Source organism: Chiloscyllium punctatum, chromosome 2, assembly GCF_047496795.1.
Source record: "Chiloscyllium punctatum isolate Juve2018m chromosome 2, sChiPun1.3, whole genome shotgun sequence".
Lineage (NCBI taxonomy): Eukaryota > Metazoa > Chordata > Chondrichthyes > Orectolobiformes > Hemiscylliidae > Chiloscyllium > Chiloscyllium punctatum.
Genome location: NC_092740.1, coordinates 5,595,145 through 5,617,207, shown reverse-complemented (window position 1 = coordinate 5,617,207; position 22,063 = coordinate 5,595,145). Strand labels below are relative to the sequence as shown.

General features: G+C 45.8%; 1 protein-coding gene across 3 annotated transcripts in view; it reads right to left on the bottom strand.

The window, feature by feature from the left end:
* ttc33 (tetratricopeptide repeat domain 33) overlaps window positions 1-22,063 on the bottom strand; it is a 134,679-nt gene that overhangs the window by 66,748 nt on the left and 45,868 nt on the right. For all 3 annotated transcript variants that reach the window (XM_072592972.1, XM_072592977.1, XM_072592975.1), the window contains exon 3: window positions 2,605-2,686. In XM_072592972.1, the coding sequence (XP_072449073.1) occupies window positions 2,605-2,686 (82 nt within the window). The remainder of the gene's footprint in view (window positions 1-2,604; window positions 2,687-22,063) is intronic.

The following is a 22,063-nucleotide window of genomic DNA, read 5'->3' as shown; positions in this document are numbered from 1 at the left end:
CCAACTTTTATACTCGATGCCCTGACCAGTGAAGATAAGAAGCCAGCCTTCTCCTTTCCCACCTTCTCTACTTGTGTTACTACTTTCAGGGAGCTTTGGGACAGGTACCCGAAGACCCCTCTGGATATCAATACTCCTCAGGGTCCTGCCATTGACTGTATACCTTCTTCTTGCATTTGACCTCCCAAAGTGCATCACCTCATACTTGTTCAGATTAAACTTCACCTGCTATTTCTCTGGACAACTTTCTCAATCAACTATATCCTGCTGTATCCTTTAACAACCTTCCTCACTATCTACAACTTGACCAATCAGACCACCTACATGTCCATCCAAATTATTTATATGTATATATTACCAGCAACAGAGCTCCCAGCATTGATCCTTGTGGAATATCACTGGTCACAGTCCTCCAGTCAGAAAAACACACTCCTATCCAGGCAACATCCTGGTAAACATCTTCTGCACCCTCTCCTCATCCAGCTTACCGACTCACTGTGGATCCCATCTGACCTTACCTCCTGAAGCAGCCTACCATGAGGAACCTTCTCAAATGTTTTAGTAAAGTCGATGTGGACCATATTGATACCCTACCCTCATCAATCAACTTTGTCACCCCCTCAAACAAATAAATCAACGTTGTGAGACCAGACCTTTCCTGCACAAATCATGCTGATGATCCCAAATAAATCCATTTTTCTCCAAATGTGAATGCATTCTGTCCCTAAGAATCTTCTCCAACCATTTCCCTATCATCAATACAAGGCTCACTGGCCTGCAATTTCCTCGATTATCTCTGCTGTCCTTAATCAATGGAACAACATTCTTCAGTCTTCTGGGACCTCTCCTGTGGCTAAGAGTTTAAAGATCTCTGTCAATTCTACAGCAATCTCCTCCATTATATTCTGGGAGGCAATGACAACACAAACATTGGCCAGGAGTTTACAGTGAAGATGGTGGCCGTTAGGTTGATATCAACAGTTTGGTTTAGCTGCTTGAAAAGGAGCAAATATTATTCAACTTGGAAAAGAAAGATGATATGCATTTGGAAAGGGCAGCAAAGACAAGCAAATGCATAGTAAACGAGAGGATATTGAGAGCTGTAGAGGAAGTGAAAGACCATAGGTTCCTGAAGATGGCAGGTAGACAGATAAAGTGATAAACCAAGTACATGAATACTTTTCTTTGCTTGGCGAGGTACTGCATACAAGATTAGGGATGTAATGCTTGAACTAAAGAAGGCTGTGGTTAATCCATACTGAAGTCTTGTGTACTGTTCTGGTCAACTGTTGCAGAAAGGTGGGGGTGAGCTGCCTTCTTGATCCACTGCAGTCCATCTGCTGTAGGAAGACCCGCACTGCTCTAGACAGGGAATTCTGGGATTTCAATGCGGTGACACTGAAGGACTGGCGATATATTTCCAAGTTGTTCCCAGGTATCTGCTGCCCTTGGCTGTACAGATGGAAGTGGTCGTGGGTTTGGAAGGTGCTGTCCAAGCAGCTTTGGTGAATTTGCAAGGGCTTGAAAATTCCAGTCCTGTGGAAAGCCTGCATGGGCTGGGGTTGTTTCCCTTAGAATATAAGGAGGATTAGAGGTGATTTAATCGAGGTGAACGACATAGTGAGCACTTGCACGGAGTGGCTAGGGAAGAACTGTTTCCCCCAACAGAGAGATCAGTTACAGATTTAAGCTGTTTGGTAGAAGGATTGATGGGGATGTGAGGATAAACCCCTTTCCCCACCCCCTCTAGGGTGGTGGGGGTCTGGAACTCACTGCCCAGTTTGGTGGTGGAGGCAGAAACCCTCATTGAAAAGGAACCTGGATCTGTTCCTGAAACACTGGGACCCGCAGAGATCCAGACCGGGAGCTGGACATTTCGGTTAGAAAGGACGGATAGTTTACTCAGCTGGCACGGACATAATGGGCTGAATGGCCTCTTTCTGTGCTGGAACTATTCTATGATTCTATGGGAAAAAGATTTTATACGTTATGCGAAAAGAGTGTTTGGCAATTGTTCCCCTTTACTTTGGTACTTTGCTCCAATTGCCCTGATGAGTGCAAGACGAAAAACTTCAACAAACTGTGTTTCTCCAGCGATTCTCAAATAAAAATCTGTTTCAATGCTGCTGGCTGAGTTTTACATATTCACTAGAACCACCAGGGAGGGCTCCCCTGCCGTTCTTCAAAATAACACGTGAGTCTGTTTCTGTGCTGTGCATCTCTTGACTCCTGACTCTAACACAGTCAGGTTCTACACAACAACCTGAGAGGGTAGAGCAGATGTCAGGTTAACATTCCTTCAGCAAGTCAGAACCTGTAACAATGCAACACTCCCTCGATACTGCGTCGTTCCTTCATCACAACCACCTGATGAAGGAGCAGTGCTCCAAAAGCTAGTGCTTCCAAATAAATCTGTTGGACTGTAACCTGGTGCTGTGTGATTTTTAACTTTGTCCACCCCAGGCCAACACCAGCTTCTCCACCTCGTTCAAAACGAGGTAGGGTTGCCCGGTCTCTGACACTTGCTCATGGGCTTTGTATGACTGCATTAAGCAGACAATGAAACAAAAGTGAAAAGTAAAGGTGATACACTGGTAATAGTACCTGTGCTTTCATGTCGTAGAGTGCGGCACAGTCTGGCGTCAGCTGAATGGCTTCATCCCAACGACCGATAGCCTCCCAGTACCTGTGGCAAAGAGAGAAGTCTCATCTTGATCACCCAGGCTCTGCACAAGAAGAAGACAGCCTGCACAATCCTGCCTGAGCAACTGTGGAGCTCCCTACACAGTCTGAAATGACAATGATTAGGAAGGGGTCAGGCTGAGTGAGTCAGCAAGCTCCCTGAGGCTATACAGAGGCAGACTAGGAGTGAAGACGGCTGCATCCAGAAGCAACAATACTGCCTGCTAATGCTGGATTACAAAACTGATCCAAACTAATAAACCCAATAGGAAAACTCCGTCTTTACCCAAAGATGGACAGATTGGGGGAAACCTACAACTGCAAAGAATCGTGAGGCAAAGTGAGGTGAATTTAACAGAAAGCTGAATAAATAGAGGGGGCTGAAAAACACTGACAAAGGGTAGGGCAAGTGAAACATAAAGAACTGCAATGACCAGTTGGACTGGATGGCCTGTTTCTGTGCTGTAGAACCTGTGTGAATCTTGTGTGACTGGTGTACAAATCTTTCCAGCACAGAAAACCAAATACAGTAGTGAGGTCCAACTTTTATAGATGGAATTTATAGATGCGCACTTTCCCCTCCTTTCCAAACCAGAAGCTTGTAAAAACATAAGACTTGGCAAGTACAAATGAGTTAGGCAAAGTCAATGAAATGTTTTGATTAAGTTGCAGAGGTCTGATCAGATCGCACTGTATTCAGACTTCAAAAAGATGTTGGATAAAGTGCCACATAACTCACTTACTGTCAAAGTGGAGGCCCCGGGAATAAGGGAGACAGCAGCAGCAAGGTTTATGAAACTGGCTGTGACAAAAACAAAGGATATTGATCATCCATTTGCTTTCCATAGGCTCCACCCCCATTATCAGGACTCCTGCTTTTTCTTGATCTATATTAGTGACCTACATTTTAAAAAGCTGCATACAATTTCACAACTTGTAACAATGTTTTTCTTTCTTATTCATTCATGTATTGTTATTTAGGCCAGCATTTACTGCCCCTGCCTAACTTCCCTCAAGAAGGTGATGATGAGCTGCCTTCTTGAACTTCTGCAGGTTGTAAGGACACCCACTTTGGTGCTAGGAAAGGAGCCGTAAGACTTTGAACCAGTGACAGCTACAAGACAGGATGGTGTGTGGCTTGGAGGGGTGCAAATCAGGCAGGCTGCTTAGCACTGGATGGTTGAGTGTTGTTGGAGCTGCGTTTATTCAGGTACATGGGGAGTATTGCATCCCACTCCTGACTTGTGCCCTGTAGCTGGTGAGTCAAGAGGGGAGTTACTCGCTACAGAATAACTGGCCTCTGACCTGTTCCTCTTGCCATAGATCTGGGAAGGGTAGTGGCATCATAATGTCACAAACCAGACGTCCAGAATAACACTGTGGGGACTAATACTCTAATCCCAGCATGGCAGAAGTGGAATTTGAATTAAATTCATAAACTATCTTGAATATTAAGCTTGTTAACGGTGATCCACGAACAAATAAAAGGACCATCGAATATCATAAAACTCCCTCTGATTCATCAGCGGTCTGTAGGTAGGGAAATCTGCTGTTCTTACCTGGTCTAGCCTCCACATGACTCCAGACTCACATCAATGGAGTTGGTTTTTAACTGCCCCCTGAAGTGGCTGAGCAAGAAACTCAGTCCAACAGCAATTTGGGGGTGGTATGGTGGCTCAGCGGTTAGCACTGCTGCCTCACAGTGCCAGGGACCCGATTTCGATTCCCACCTCAGGCGACTGACTGTGTGGAGTTTGCACATTCTCCCCGTGTCTGCGTGGGTTTCCTCCGGGTGCTCCAGTTTCCTCCCACAGTCCAAAGATGTGCAGGTCAGGTGAATTGGCCACACTAAGTTGTCTATCATGTTAGGTGCATTAGTTGGGTAAATATAGGGGAGGGTAAGAGAGTGGTCTGGGTGGGTTACTCTTCAGAGTGTCAGTGTGGACTTGTTGGACCAAATGGGCGAACGTGAGGACTGCAGATGCTGGAGATCAGAGTCAGGATTAGCATGGTGCTCCTTGGATGCTGCCCGACCTGCTGTGCTTTTCCAACACTGCTCTAACCTTGTTGGGCCAAATGGCCTGTTTCCGTACTGTAGGGAATCTAATCTAAATACTGGTCTTGTCAGCAATACTCACATCCCATGAAAGAAAAAAAATCCCACCTAACAGCCTATGGGGCGGCACGGTGGCTCACAGCACCAGGATGCCAGGTTCAACTCCAGCCTCGGGTGACTGCCTGTCTGGAGTTTGCACGTTCTCCCTGTGTCTGCGTGGGTTTCCTCTGGGTGCTCCGGTTTCCTCCCACAATCCAAAGATGTGCAGGTCAGGTGAATTGGCCATGCTAAATTACCCATAGTGTTAGGTGCATTAGTCAGAGGGAAATGGGTCTGGGTGGGTTACTCTTCAGAGGGTCAGTGTGGACTGATTGGGCCGAAGGGCCTGTTTCCACACTGTAGGGAATCTAATTCTAATCTAATCAACCAATTGGCAGCCTTTTTTCATGTGGTTTGAATTACTGCTTGAAATGTGGTATTCTTGCAAGTGTCCTGATGAGCAGAGGGTGAAAAGCTTCAGCATCATGTTTTTTTTTCTTCAATACTCAAGTTCTGTGTGACCAAGTGACATGGAGTGGGTGTAAAGGAGGTTTACCAGGATGCTGCCTGGACTGGAGGGCTTGCCTTATGAAGAAAGGTTGACAAAGCTCGGACTTTTCTCTCTGGAGAGAAGGAGGAAGAGAGGAGACCTGATAGAGGGATACAAAATAATGAGAGGAATAGATAGAGTCAATAGCCAGAGACTTTTCCCCAGGGCAGGATTGACTGGTTCGAGGGGCCATAGTTTTAAGGTGTTAGGAGGAAGGTATCGCGGGGACATCAGAGGTAGGTTCTTTACACAGAGAGTTGTGAATGCATGGAATGCGTTGCCAGTGGGGGTGGTGGAAGCAGAGTCATTGGGGACATTTAAGCGACTGCTGGACATGCACTTGGATAGCAGTGAGTTGAGGGGTGTGTAGGTTAAATTACTATATTTTACATTAGGATTAAATCTCAGCACAACATCGTGGGCCTAAGATCCTGTTCTGTGCTGTACTTTTCAATGCTCTATGTTCAATGTTATTACTCATAGAATCATAGAAGCCCTACAGTGTGGAAACAGGCCATTTGGTACATCGAGTCCATACCAACCCTCCAAAGTGCATCCCACCCAGACTCCCCCCCCCCCAACCTATCCCTGGAACCCTGCATTTCCCATGGCTAACCCACCTAGACTGCACATCCCTCGACACTATGGGGCAACTTAGCTTGGAGAAAGGAGGACTGCAGGTGCTGGAGATCAGAGTCAAAAAATGTGGCTGGAAAAGCACAGCAGGTCAGGCAGCATCCGAGGAGCAGGAGGGTCGACATTCCGGGCATGAAAGGCTTATGCCTGAAACATTGACCCTCCTGCTGCTCGGATGCTGCCTGACCTGCTGTGCTTTTCCAGCACCACACTTTTTAACAGCAATTTAGCAAGACCAATCCGCCTAACCCACACATCTTTAGACTTGACCTTATTCATTCACCAGATGTGGGCACATTCTGCAACAACTCAACCATAGCAGAGGATATAATATGGACAGTACTGGGCCTATTTGACAAAGGAATATTTAATTTTTCTCTATTTAGTTAGGAAGCTTGGTTGACTCATTTGTACTATGTCACTGTGTCAGTAAACAAACAAATGTATATCATAAACTGTTTAAGAGTAAAACTAATCAACTATGAGGCAGCTGGCCCAGTGGATAAGCTGAGGGGTCTGAGTAACCTCCATGTACTGTAAATAAGAAGAACCGGAATTGCGTGATAACATAGACACAGGCGATAGCAAACTATGGGCTCTGGATTTACACCATCAGTCTGCAAGGCAGATATACAAAATGAATGTCCCTTCATTAGCCGCTGGTGAATTCGTTAATAATAACTGGTGACTAGTTCAACACGTTATCAGTAAGTGACTTCAGTAATCCAGACAAAGAGGGGGTGGGATGGGGAATGAAGACGGGGTGAATTTGACACCCTTTGGTAAAGTGCATGTGTGATGATGGTGGGAATGCGATTAGACTTTCCCATGTTTTCACCCATGATGAGATAATCCTTGGCATGCAGGCTTTGGAGAAGGAATTGGTGGGGTAGTAGAGATCAGACTGAACCTGGGGATCTCCATCTCAGGAAGAATCAACCACTCAGGAACGGGAAGCTCGGAATAGCTCCAAACGGGAAACAATGGCGATGCCTTCACAGCCAACGTACTGAGCAATCCCCTGTGACAGACCCAGAACTGGGGAACAGAATCCCAGAATGTGAGACATCGATACTGGGTCAGAATACAACAGCCAGTTCTGTCCGTCACCATCTAATTGGTGTAGTCTCCATAGCAACACCTCGACCAATCAAAGCCCACTTGCCAACTAATCATCACCTCCTTCTTATACAGTGCTGTTCTCCCTTTAGCTTGATATTCTTGTGGACATCCTGATGAGTATCAGATGAAAAGCCTTGACAAAATTTGCCTTTTTTTTCAGCAACATTTAACTTTGCGTTGTCTGTAAACTTGGATGTACAAATCTACATTCCTTTTTTATAGTAATTAAGAAAAATGAGGTCCCAAGATAACACCCCTGGGAAAATACCACTTGCCAAAAAATGCTGATTAGAAGTCCCTTCGTTTGCTGCTCTCCTCCACCTACCCTCGGTACAATTCTGAGACTTTTGTGTTTTGGGACTGTACCGTTAAATTTGAAGTAAAATGACAACAGTCGGTTGAGTTGCTCTGAAGTAAGGCAGGCGGGTATGATGGCAAGGGATCAAAGAAGACTTGGATTGTTTAATTGGGAAATAGGTGCAAAGTGTTTGTATGGAGACACATACAATAGATCCCTGTGTAACACTGGAGAGGGAGAATCCTCAAAGTTGGTGCAAAGTGTTGAGGGAAATGTCAGCTTGTGAACATATATGGGGCATGGGTCAGCTCATTTGGCTGGACGTGGATACAGAACGATGCCAACAACATCGGTTCAATTCCCGTACAGACAGAAGTATCTTGAAGGCCTCTCCTTCTCAACGTCTCCCCTTACTTGGGGTGTGGTGACCCTCAGGTTAAACCACCGCCAATAAGCTCTTTGGTCTTACGGGACAATGGTGACTTCACCTTTCGGAAGAGGAGGAGCCAGTGAAACAGATCTTAAGGGCGCTCAGAGCCAAAGTCAAATGGGTTGCAAATGATGGTGGAGGGAAGGCTGAAATGGGAAAATAAACACTGTAAAAAGGAGAAAATGGGTCAGCTCACTGACGCACATCAAACTCCCTCCACAGATACGGCCAGACTTTTAAAATATGGTGTTCAATTCTGGTCTCCCTGCTGTAGGAAAGATGTCATTACACCTGAAAGGGTTCAGAAAGGATTTACAAGGATGTCGACAGATTTCAGGGTTTAACTTCTAACCAGAAGCTGAATAGGCTGGGGCTTTAATTCCAACAGCATCAGAGACCGAGGGGTGACCTTATAGAGGTTTATAAAATCATGAGGGACATGGATAGGATAAATAGACAAGGTAATTTTCCCAGGGTAGGGGAGTCCAAAACTAGAGGCCATAGGTTTAAGGTGAGAGTGGAAAGATTTAAAAGGGACCTCAAAACCAACTTTTTTCAGGCAGAGGCTAGTGCATGTATGGAATGAGCTGCCAGAGGAAGTGGTGGAGGCTGGTACAATTACAACATTTAAAAGGTGTCCAGGTACATGAGTAGGAAGAGTTTAGAGGGATATGGGCCGAATGGGGCTAGTTTAATCATGTACAGCATGGAAACAGACCCCTTGGTCCAACCTGTCCATGCCAACCAGATACTCTGACCAATAAAGGGAAGCATACCAAATGCCTTCTTCACTATCCTATCTATCCGCGACTCCACTTTCAAGGAGCTATGATCCTGCACTCCAAGGTCTCTTTGTTCAGCAACACTCCCTAGGACCTTACCATCAAGTGTATAAGCCCTGCTAAGATTTGCTTTCCCAAAATGCAGCACCTCACATTTATCTGAATTAAACTCCATCTGCCACTTCTCAGCCCATTGGCCCATCTGGTCAAGATCCTGTTGTAATCTGAGGTAACCCTCTTCACTGTCCATTACCCCTCCAATTTTGGTGTCATCTGCAAACTTACTAACTGTACCTTTTGTGCTCACATCCAAATCATTTATGTAAATGATAAAAAGTAGAGGACCCAGCACCGATCCTTGTGGCACTTCACTGGCCACAGGCCTCCAGTCTGAAAAACAAACCTCCACCACCACCCTCTGTCTTCTACCTTTGAGCAAGTTCTGTATCCAAATGGCTAGTTCTCCCTGTATTCCGTGAGATCTAACCTTGCTCACAAGTCTCCCATGGGGAACCTTGTCAAACGCCTTACTAAAGTCCATAAAGATCACATCTACTGTTCTGCCCTCATCCAGGCGAGTGACTGTGTGGAGTTTGCACGTTCTCCCCGTGTCTGTGTGGGTTTCCTCTGGGTGCTCCGGTTTCCTCCCACAGTCCAAAGATGTGCAGGGTCAGGTGAATTGGCCATGCTAAATTGCCCGTAGTGTTAGGTAAGGGGTAAATGTAGGGCTATGGGTGGGTTGCGGGTCGGTGTGGACTTGTTGGGCCGAAGGGCCTGTTTCCACACTGTAATGTAATCTAATCTAATCAATCCTCTTTGTTACTTCTCAATCAAGTTTGTGAGACATGATTTCCCACGCACAAAGCCATGTTGACTATCCTGAATCAGTCCTTGCCTTTCCAAATACATGTACATCCTGTCCCTCAGGATTCCCTCCAACAACTTGCCCACCACCGAGGTCAGGCTCACCGGTCTATAGTTCTCTGGCTTGTCTTTACCGCCCTTCTGAAACAGTGGCACCACGTTAGCCAACCTCCAGTCTTCCGGTACCTCACCTGTGACTATCAATGATACAAACATCTCAGCAAGAGGCCCAGCAATCACTTCTCTAGCTTCCCACAGAGTTCTCAGGTACACCTGATCAGGTCCTGGGGATTTATCCACCTTTACCCACTTCAAGACATCCAGCACTTCCTTCTCTGTAATCTAGACATTTTGCAAGATGTCACCATCTATTTCCCTACAGTCTATATCTTCCTTATCCTTTTCCACAGTAAATACTGATGCAAAATATTCACTTAGTATCTCCTCCATTTTCTGTGGCTCCACACAAAGGCTGCCTAGTTACCCTTTTGTCCTTAATATATTTGTAAAAACCCTTTGGATTCTCCTTAACTCTCGCTGCCAAAGCTATCTCATGTCCCCTTTATGCCCTCCTGATTTCCCTCTTAAGTATACTCCTACTTCCTTTATACTCTTCTAAGGATTCACTCGATCTATCCTGTCTATACCTGACATATACTTCCTTCTTTTTCTGAACCAAACCCTCAATTTCTTTAGTCATCCAGCATTCCCGATACCTACCAGCCTTCCCTTTCACCCTGACAGGAATATACTTTCTCTGGATTCTTTTATCTCATTTCTGAAGGCTTCCCATTTTCCAGCCGTCCCTTTACCTGCGAACATCTGCCTCCAAACAGCTTTTGAAAGTTCTTGCCTCATACTGTCAAAATTGGCCTTTCTCTAATTTAGAATTTCAACTTTTAGATCTGGTCTATCCTTTTCCATCATTATTTTAAATCTAATAGAATTATGGTCGCTGGCCCCAAAGTGCTCCCCCACTGACACCTCAGTCACCTGCCCTGCCTTATTTCCCAAGAGTAGGTCAAGTTTTGCACCTTCTCCAGTAGGTACATCCACATACTGAATCAGAAAATTGTCTTGTACACACTTAACAAATTCCTCTCCATCTAAACCCTTAACACTATGGCAGTCCCGGTGTATGTTTGGAAAGTTAAAATCCTCCACCATAACTACCCTATTATTCTTACAGATAACTGAGATCTCCTTACAAATTTGTTTCTCAATTTCCCTCTGACTATTAGGGGGTCCATAATACAATCCCAATAAGGTGATCATCCCTTTCTTATTTCACAGTTCCACCCAAATAACTTCCCTGGATGTATTTCCGGGAATATCCTTCCTCAGCACAGCTGTAATGCTATCCCTTATCAAAAGCACCACTTCCCCTCCTCTCTTGCCTCCCTTTCTATCCTTCCTGTAACATTTGTATCCTGGAACATTAAGCTGCCAGTCCTGTCTATCCCTGAGCCATGTTTCTGTAATTGCTATGATATCCCAGTCCCATGTTCCTAACCATGCCCTGAGTTCATCTGCCTTCCCTGTTAGGCCCCTTGCATTGAAATAAATGCAGTTTAATTTATTAGTCCTACCTTGTCCCTGCCTGCCCTGACTGTTTGACTCACTTCTGTTCTCAGCTGTACCCGTCTCACTATCTCCCTGGGTCCCACCCCCCCCCCCTTACTAGTTTAAATCCTCCCGAGCAGCTCTAACAAATCTCCCTGCCAGTATATTAGTCCCCTTCCAGTTTAGGTGCAATCCATCCTTCTTGTACAGGTCACTTCTATCCCAGAAGAGATTCCAATGATCCAAAAATGTGAATCTTTCTCCCATAAAACCAGCTCCTCAGCCATGCATTCATCTGCTCTATCCTCCTATTCCTACCCTCACTAGCTCGTAGCACTGGGAGCAATCCAGATATTACTACCCTTGAGGACCTCCTTTTTAAATTTCTGCCTAACTCTCTGTAATCTCCCTTCAGAATCTCAACCTCTTCCCTTCCTACATCGTTGACTCCAATGTGGACAATGACCTCTTGCTGGCCCCTGTCCCCCGTGAGAACATTCTGCACCCTCTCTGAGACATCCTTGATCCTGGCACCAGGGAAACAACACACCATTCTGCTTTTTCTCTGCTGACCACAGAAACGTCTGTCTGTACCTCGGACCACAGAATCCCCAAACACAATTGATCTCTTGGAAGCCGACGTACCCCTCGTTGCATTAGAGCCAGTCTCAATACCAGAAACTTGGCTGTTCGTGCTACGTTCCCCTGAGAATCCATCACCCCTACATTTTCCAAAACAGCATACCTGCTTGGAATGGGTATATCCACAAAAGACTCCTGCCCTAGGTGCTGACCTCTCTCACCCTTCCTGGAGTTAACCCATCGATGTGACTGTATCTGAGACTTTCCCCCCTTCCTATAACTGCCATCCATCACATACTGTTGCTGTTGCAAATTCCTCATCGTTTCTATCTGTCTCTCCAACCGATCCACTCGATCTGATAAGATTCACATCCAACAGCATTTATGGCAGATATCATCCTCAGTAACCCTTAAACTCTCTTTAAACTCCCACATCTGACAAGAAGTACATATCACTGCAAAAACCATTTTTGCTCCTTCACAATCTACAGACCCAGAAAATAACACCGTCTTATTCCTCTACAAAACACTGCCCCAGGTTAAATTAATAGCTATGGCTAATATATTAAGTTTAATCAAGAGACTTATCTCCAACAACATATAATCAAGAAAGAACCCACTTGACTCACTAATACAGCCTTTGTCTTGGACAGACTTAAAACAACAATGAACTTATCTGATTCTGTGCTGTGAACTTCGCCCAAACAGGTTCCTCCGAGATCAGTTGTGAATTTTACTGTTTGTTAATTTTCCCAGATGTACTCTGATGTCCAGCGACACATGAATCCAAAAACAGCAAAGGCAGTAACTGTGCAGGTTCTCTCTCTCTCTCTCTCTCTCCTGCACCGTCGTCACCATGTGCTTCCTTTGTCTGCTCTTCTCCCTGTTAAAACTGATGTTGTTTTGACTTTTTTTTTCCAGAGCTCCAAAACAATGCAACAGCATCTAAAACAGTAATTGCTGCTTCTGGGAATTCGAGGAAATCACCTCCCCAACACCTAAAATACCTCAAAAAAAGGAGCAGCTCTTACAGCCAGAAATTTTTCCCGTCCTCCATCTTGGATTACCCAGAATCCTAGTTTGAGATTTAAGACTGACAATTTAAGACAGGGACATGGAGGAATTTTGTTTCCGAGAGGGTTGAGATTCTTTCAAACCCAGCCACAGAGAAAAATGAGGAAGAGCCCATATCGAATCATTCAGCATAGTAAGAGACCCTTCGATCCAACTCATCCATGCCAACCAGGTTGCCCGAACTAATCTAGTCTGATTTGCCTGTCCCTGGCCCATATCCCTCTAAACCTTCCCTATCCACGTACCTGTCCAAATGTCTTTTAAATGTTATAACTGTACCTGCAACTACCACTTCCTTCGGCAGTTCATTCCACATAAGAACCACCCTCGGTGTGAAAAGGTTGCCCCTGAAGTCCTTTTTAAATCTTTCCCCTCTCACCTTAAAATTATGCCCGCTAGTTCTGAACTCCCTCACTTGAGAGAAAAGACATTGGTTATTCACCATATCTATACCCCTCATGATTTAATAAACCCCTAGAAGGTCACCCGTCAACCTCCTACGCTCCAAGGGAAAACGGCCCAGCCTATCCAGTCTCTCCCGATAGCTCAAACCCTCCAGTCCCAGAAACAACCTGGTAAATCCTTTCTGAACCCTTTCCACTTTAATAATCTCCTTCCTACTGCAGGGCAATCAGATCTGCACACAGTACCACAAAGATGGCCTCAGCAATGTCCTGTACAGCTGCAACGTGACATCCCAACCCCGATACTCAGTGCTCTGACCAATGAGCTGAAAATGTGTTGCTGGAAAAGCGCAGCAGGTCAGGCAGCATCCAAGGAGCAGGAGAATCGACGAAGAAGGGCTGATGCCCGAAACGTCGATTCTCCTGCCCCTTGGATGCTGCCTGACCTGCTGTGCTTTTCCAGCAACACATTTTCAGCTCAGATCTCCAGCATCTGCAGTCCTCACTTTCTCCTCTCTGACCAATGAGGTCATGCATGCGGAATGTCTTCTTCAAGGAACTGTGTGCATGAACCCTTGATCTCTCTGGGCAGACAACACTGCCCAGGACCATTAACTGATAATAAAATCTAATACTAAATGTTTGTCTTACCAAAATGCAACATGCTGTATTTATCTAAATTAAACTCCATCTGCCATTCTTCAGCCCATTGACCCAGCTGATCAAGATCCTGTCGTATCGTTAGATAAACCTTTTTCCCTGCCCACTTTACCACCAATTTTGGTGTCACCCACAAACATACTAACCACACTTTCCATATTCTCATCCGAATCATTTCTATAAGTGACAAGCAACAGTGGACCCTAAACCGATCCCAGTGGCACACCACTGATCACAGGCCTCCAGTCCCAAATACAACCCTCTATGCACAGCCTCTCTCTCCTACCATTGAGCCAATTTTGTCTCCAATTGGCTAGCTCTCCCTGGATCCCATGTGAACTACAATATCGACTCCTGTCAAAGGCCTTGCTACAGTCCATGTAGACAACTTCTACAGTTCTGTCCTCACCTACCTTCTTGGTCACATCCTCAAAACACTCAGTCAAGTTCGTAAGGCTGAGATAGATAGATTCTTGATCGATGGGGAATCAAAGGTTATGGGGAAAGGCCAGGAAGGTGTATGCGAGGAATGTCAGATCAGCTACGATTCTTTTGTACAGCAGAACAAGCTCGAGGGGCTGACTAGCTTACTGCTGTTCCTATTTCTTCTGGTCTTATGCATTAAAGACACTTTAAAGGATAGAAAGACAGCATTCCACTTTATGGTTTTAAGCAGATGTTACCTACAAAATATTACTGTTTAACTAACAGTGTTTTCAGTCATTCACTACAGTAAACATGTGAATATAACAGCCATTCAGCCCATCGAGCCTGCCCACCATTGTAGCTCATAGCTGATCATCTCCTTGCACTGTCTCCATATCCCTCTAGAAACCTGTGGATTCTCTATACATCCTCATCTCAGTCCAAAATGGCCTCTCCCTTCCCATGGATCGAGTATCAACAGCCAAGGAGAACACCTTATGCATTTCCACCCTGTCACAAACTGTAAGAAGTTTATAAGAAGTTTCGCTGAGATCAACTCTCATTCTTCGAAGCTCTACATTAGCTCTGAATCCCACGCACTGGTGGAAGAGGAGAAAGGCAGTGCACTTACTGTTCTGGACGATAGTTATCCCTAAGGGGACATCAATAAGAAAGGTTAAATGGCTGTTTGTCTTATTAACTATCTACACAATCTAGAATTTATCTTTGTTAATCAGATTGATTGAGTTACTGTATACACTTCCATTTAATCACTGGCAATAGGAGCAGGAGGAGGCCATTCGGCCCCTCAAGCTTGCTCTGCCATTCAACAAGATCATGACTGCTCTGCCCCAAGCCTTGACTCCTCTTTCAACACCCCGATATTTCAAAACTCCACCTACCTCCTCTTTAAGTGCTCTCCATTATCTTGCCTCCACAACTCTCTGGGATAGAGAATGAGAGACGTTCACTGCAGCCTGGGGAAAGAAGTTCCTTTGCCTCGCGATTTTAAATAAGTGACCCATTCATTGTGTAACTAGTCCAAGAGTCCCCTACCAGTAGAAACATCCTCTCAGCATCTACCTTCAGAATCTTGTAGGTTTCAATAAGATCAGCCTTACCCTTCTAAACTCTGATGAATGAAGACCTAACCCTAATAAACTAACCAATTAATTCCAGGAATCAGCATTGTTAATCTCTTTCAAACTTCCACCAATGTTTTCCTTAAATACCAGAACCAAAACGGTACACACGACTCCAGGTGCAGCGTCATCAACACCCTGTACAGTTGTGACTTCACTGTTTTTAAACTCCAACCCCTAAACAACAACGGTTAAGCTTCCGTTTCCTTTCCTAACGATGTGCTTTACCTGTTTGCTAGCGTTTTGTGTCTCACAACCACACCCAGCTCCCTCTGTGCTCACTGCTTTGCAGTTTCTCTCCATTTAAACAATAGTCTGCCTTTTGATTCTTCCAATCAAAGTGCATGACTTTCCTACACTCAACTCCATCTCCCTCTCAGCCTATCAGAGTCCTCATGTCCCCAACACAACATGCCCTCCCACCTATCACCAGAAAATCTGGACACATTACACACTGTCCCCTGCTCCAAGTGATTATACAGGTGGCAAACAATTGAGGCTACAAGGACTTGAGGCACTTCACTAGTTATAGCTTTCCAACCTAAAATAAAGACCCATTTATCCTGTTTCACTGACTTCTGCATGTTAATCAATCCATGCTAATACATTACCCACAGTACAGTGAGCTCCTCCCATTTTGTGCAATAATCTTCTATGTGGCAAGTTATCAATTGCCTACTGGAAATCCCAGTACATCACATCTACCTGTTCCCCTTTATCAACTCTGCATGTTATAATCCTCAAAGAAATCGAGCCAATTTGTTGAACGTGATTTCCCTAACACTAAACCCTGTTGCCTCTGTTTGATTGTATAAAGCTTTTCTAAATGCCCTCCTCTTTCTTTCTTAACAATGGACTCAATGACAAGAGTAGGCTAACTGGCCTATAGTTACCTGTTTTCTGTTGACCTCCCTTCTTGAACAGGGTGTCACATTAGCAATTTTCCAATCTGCTGGAACTTTTCCCAAACTACAGTCAGTCCTGGAATATTTTGACCAAGGTCTCTACTATCGCATCGGTCACTTCCTCTAAATTCACATGGACCTCAATAAAGCATTTAACAGGGTCTCGTGTACCTCAATAAAGCATTTAACAGGGTCTTGTGTGGGACACTGGTGAGGAAGTTAAGAGCCCATGGGATTTAGGACAATTTGATAAATTGGATCCAAAGTGTCCTTTGTGGAAGGAAGCAGAGGGTGATGGTCGAAGAGGGTTTTTTGTGACTGGAAGCTGGCTGTGTTCAGTGGCGTATAACAGGTCTCAGGGTTGGCCCCCTTGCTGTCTATGCTGTGTACATTAATGACAGTAAGTTCACAGAACACACTAACATTAGTCAGGAGGAAAACCTTAGACTGCAGGCGAATACAGACAAGGCTGGTCCGATGGGCTGAACAATAGCAAATGGAATTTAATCCTGAAAAGTCTAAGGTGATCATTTTGAAAGCACTGAGGCAAGGGAGTAGTTGAATGATAGAATTCTAGTAAGTGCAGATGATCAGAGGGACCTTGGTGTGCATGCCCACAGAACCTTGAAGGTAGCAGGACAGGATGAATCAAAAACCAATAAAGAGAAAAATAATTTATTATTAGAACAGATGGAGATTTAATAATCAGTTAAAGAGTTTTTAAAGCACAGTCAAAGACCTGACTGTATAAAACCACTGGATGCAGGCCAATGAACCACGGCACCTTGTCTACCTTTTGCCCTACTAGTTTGTCAAATATCTTGTCCCTTGTGATACAGACTGTTAAAAGACCTTTCCTCCCCTTACTCAGCTGCCATCATTGTGATATGAACAGTGTCCTCCTTTGTGAAGACTGAAGCAAAATGCTGGTTTAAGCTATGTGCCATTTCCCTGTTCCCCATTGTTAATTCATCAGCTGCATCTTACAGAGCTCCCAGACTTCGGGTTTTTATTGTATAACCTGGAGAAGCTCTTGCTGTTTGTTTTTGTATTTCTTGCCAATTTTCTTCCATAATCACATTTTTTTTTTCCTTTTTATTAGTTGTTCAGCAATCTGTCAGTGGTTCCCAACAGTTCCTAATCTTCTGTCCTACCAGTAGTTTTCACCTTGCTGTGTGCTTTAGTTTCTGACTGGATACTCTCCCCGACTGCCTTTACTAACCATGGGGTGCTCCATGTTTTTCATCAAATGCTTCTTTTTGACCAGAATAAAGTTTTGCTGAGCGTTTTGCAATCTTCACCTGTTAATGACCACAATCCAACAACCTTTCATTCATTCAAACTAACGTAGCTTCAGACACATGATGGATGTAAAGGGGGTCAAATAAATGCAGGCTTTCCTAATCTAACAGATCACCATCTGACTCGCATTTGGCTTGATCTTTCTTCAATCAACTCAGTCTTTCTTGTCGCTGACTTTGCTTTGAACTACTGCTGCCTTTTGGGAAACATTATCTTGAACTTTAAACAAAGAATCATGATTGAGGCATGCTGAGAATTAGCAATAAGGAGCAGTTTATCCCCTGGATAGTTCCAGACTCTGAGTCCCAAAATCTGATTCAAATAAACCGTATCTTTGTCTTGGATGTTCAGAGACATTACAAAACTTGTGAAACAGTTGCTTCTCTTTCAGTCCGCCTTGTGCCCTGGGAACCAGGGAAATATCTTACCTGCAATGCCCTTGTCTTTTCCTTTGACTACTTTCCAACCCCTGACTCTTCAAAACTCCAGAGAACACTGGCACAATCTCTCCAAATCTGACCACAGCAGATGTTGAAAGTTACATTAAATTTGAAAAATCTGCAAGAAACAGTTAGCCCTACTGCAGATTGTTGGAGCAAACCCCATATGATTCATGAACGTCCTTTAAGGAAGAAAACGTGCCAGCCTGATCGACTCTGGCCTACACGTGACTCCAGACCCACAGGCAACATGATTGATTCTGAAAACCTCTCTGAAACAGCCAAGAGACACTCTCAGTTCATGGGCAATGAGGGATAGATAATAAATGTTGGCAACGGTATGAACTAAGTAAAAAGGTTAACTAAGGTGGGGAAATTACCCACTGCACACAGACCGTGAAGGAATGGGGTTAACCCTACTGCGAATCCTCTTGCAAGGATGCCTGCCTTGAAGAAGTTTTCCTCCTCTCTCTACAAGAATCTCAGGGAGTCCCTCTCCCACTGCAACTCCCAGGTCATGTACTCTATGCTACTCTCTCCCCACCCCCACCCTCCTCTAGCTTATCTCTCCACGCTTCAGGCTCACTGCCTTTATTCCTGATGAAGGGCTTTTGCCTGAAACATCGATTTCGCTGCTCGTTGGATGCTGCCTGAACTGCTGTGTTCTTCCAGCACCACTAATCCAGTATTTGCTTTCCAGCATCTGCAGTCATTGTTTTTACCTCAGTGAAGGAATGGGAGCCAGCCAAGCCATGGGGGTGAGCTGTGTTAGTGATCACACTCAGGGCAGTAACAGGGGGGGGGGGCACTGTTGGTGTGACACAGCCGTGTAAATCACAGTCACAATTAAAAACTCCTCACGTGGGAGTAACCCTCAGACACAACGCATGGCCGCGCCACCATAATATTTACAGACAGTTTCCCAACTGCATGGACAAGTCAGCCGAGAGGGGAAGCTAAGCAAAGCCACCGTGCGAATGGACTAACGAACACAGCGTGCCATGAGAAACATCCACCACATTCCTATAACACAGCTGGGTTTGATAACTCAGAGGTTCCCAAAACTTCGCTGCCCAAACATTCTCTGCCAAAGTTACCAGAGACCGTCAGGCAATCCCCCAACACCACCACAACAAAACCACACTCCAAGTCTATACGCTACCCCCTGCTTACCACTCAACACTCTCACGTCACCTCCCCCCACCCCACACCCTGCCCACAGTCTCAAATCACCCTCCCATAAATCCCCCACCCTGTACACCCCCAACAGTCACACATCACCTCCCCCTGTGTATCCGGGTGTCTCCCTCCCCCTGTGTATCCCAGTGTCCCCCTCCCCCTGTGTATCTGGGTGTTCCCCTCCCCGTGTATCCCAGTGTCTCCCTCCCCCTGTGTGTCCCGGTGTCTCCCTCCCCCTGTGTGTCCCGGTGTCTCTCTCCCTCCCCCAGTGTATCTGGGTGTTCCCCTCCCCGTGTATCCCAGTGTCTCCCTCCCCCTGTGTGTCCCGGTGTCTCCCTCCCCCTGTGTGTCCCGGTGTCTCTCTCCCTCCCCCTGAGTATCCGGGTGTTCCCCTCCCCCTGTGTGTCCCGGTGTCTCCCTCCCCCTGTGTATCCCAGTGTTCCCCTCCCCCTGTGTATCTGGGTGTTCCCCTCCCCCTGTGTATCTGGGTGTTCCCCTCCCCCTGTATATCCGGTGTCTCCCTCCCCGTGTATCCCGGTGTCCCCCTCCCCTGTGTATTCGGGTGTCTCCCTCCCCCCGTGTATCCCGGTGTCTCCCTCCCCCTGTGTATTCGGGTGTTCCCCTCCCCCCGTGTATCCCGGTGTCTCCCTCCCCCTGTGTATCCTGTATCTCCCTCCCCCTGTGTATCCCGGTGTCTCCCTCCCCCTGTGTATCCCGGTGTCTCCCTCCCCCCCGTGTATCAGGGTATCCCTGCCGATAGGGCTGCCCTGTGGAATGGCCCGGATTTGCCAAGATGCAGCAGGAAACAAGCTGCTGTGCTGGAACTCCTTGTCCTAGCTAGTGGGCCAGCTGGCACTCTCTGGGGTATTGTCACATCAGGGTTTTCGGGAAAGTCTCTTGCGCTGCGGTCTGACAGTGTGTTTTCACTTAGCAAAGGAAATGCTCTGATGGTTAAGACTGTCACGTTTCTGCAGAGCGAGCTGTGTTTTTCTGCACAGTAATGGAGATCAAGGAGTCTGTGTACCTGTGCCTTGCCAAAAGCAGTAACTAACAGGGCCGGCTCTTTGCCAGGGAGGAGTGCAAGGGGCTACCTGAGGCCACACAGCGTGGAAGGGGAATGGCCTAACATGGTGGGCTGAAGGGCCTGTTCTGTGCTGTACTGTTCTATGTTCTGCTCGGTCACCAAGAGTCTCTGCTGAGAAAGGGCTTCACTGTCAAACTCCTGTCTTCCATTCTCAAGACTCAGACCCATTTTACTCACTGAACACAGACAGATGGTAGTGATGCAGTAGAGTGTTACTGGAGTTACAATTCAGAGACCCAGCCCTGATGGGCCAAGGACTTGGGTTAAAATCCTACCACACCAGAGGAAAATAAACCAAAAATAACACTTGGACAAGGATATGCTGGCCCTCCATTTTGAAGGTTACATGCTGCGTAAGATCATTGTGCCTCAATCTCCAGGTTTACCAGCTTCTTCTCACGAAACAAGCAGTGGGTGGAAATCCAATTTGATGAATAAATCTGGAATTGAAGCTTGAAGCTTGTCGCAGTAATGACCATGAATCTCACAAACACAGAAACAGGAGTAGGCCATTCAGCCCTTTGTGTCTGCTACACCATTCGATATGATCATGGCTGATCATCCAAATCAGTCCCCTAATCCTCACTTCTCCCTTTCTCCGTTCAATCTCTTCAGTCCCAAGAACTATGTCTAACTTAGGGACAAGTGAAGCTATAATTGATTGCTATAAAAATCAATCACCTACCTGGCTGACTAATGCCCTTTAGGGAGGGAGATCTTGTGCCCTTGCCTGGACTGGTCTACATGGGACTGCAGATGCACAGTCATGTTAAGTCTGTAAGTTAGCTCACTGAGCTGGAAGGTTTGTTTTCAGATGTTTCGTCACTGTACTAGGTAAGACCATCAGTGTGAGTCTCTGGGGAAGGGCTGGTATTAGTGATCCTGCTCTCTACTTATAGGTCTTGCTTTAGAACACAGAACATAGTAAAGTACAGCACAGAACAGGCCCTTCGGCCCACAATGTTGTGCCGAGGATTATTCCTAATCTAAAGTAAAATAACCTAATCTATGCACCCCTAACTCACTGCATGTCCAGCAGTCACTTAAATCTCCCCAATGACTCTTCTTCCACCACCACCACTGGCAACGCATTCCATACATTCACAACTCTCTGCATAAAGAACCTCCCTCTGATGTCTCCTTTATACCTTCCTCCTGATATCTTAAAATAATGACCCCTTGTACCAGTCAATCCTGCCCTGGGGAGAAGTCTCTGCCTATTGACTCTATCTATTCCTCTCATTACTTTGTCCACCTCGATCAGGCCTCCTCTCTTCCTCCTTCTCTCCAGAGAGAAAAGTCCGAGCTTAGTCAACCTTTCTTCATAAGGCAAGCCCTCCAGTCCAGGCAGCATCCTGGTAAACCTTCTTTGCACCCTCTCCTGTATCTTTCCTATAGTTGGGCGGCCAGAACTGGACACAATATTCCAAGTGTGGTCTCACCAGGGACTTTGTAGAGCTGCAGCAAAACCTCGCGGCTCTTAAACTCGATCCTCCTGTTAATGAAAGCCAAAACACCATATGCTTTCTTAACAACCCCATCCACTTGGGTGTAAACTTTGAGGGATCTATGTACTTGCACCCCCAGATCCCTCTGTGCCTCCACACTGCCAAGAATCCTGTCTTTACTCCTATATTCAGCATTCGAGTTCGACCTTCCAAAATGCATCACTTCACATTTATCCAGGTTGAACTCCATCTGCCATTTCCCAGCCCAGCTCTGCATCCTGTCTATGTCGCGTTGCAGCCTGCAGTAACCCTCTATACTATCGACGACACCTCCAACCTTTGTGTCATCTGCAAATTTACTAACCCACCCCTTAACCTCCTCATCCAAGTCATTT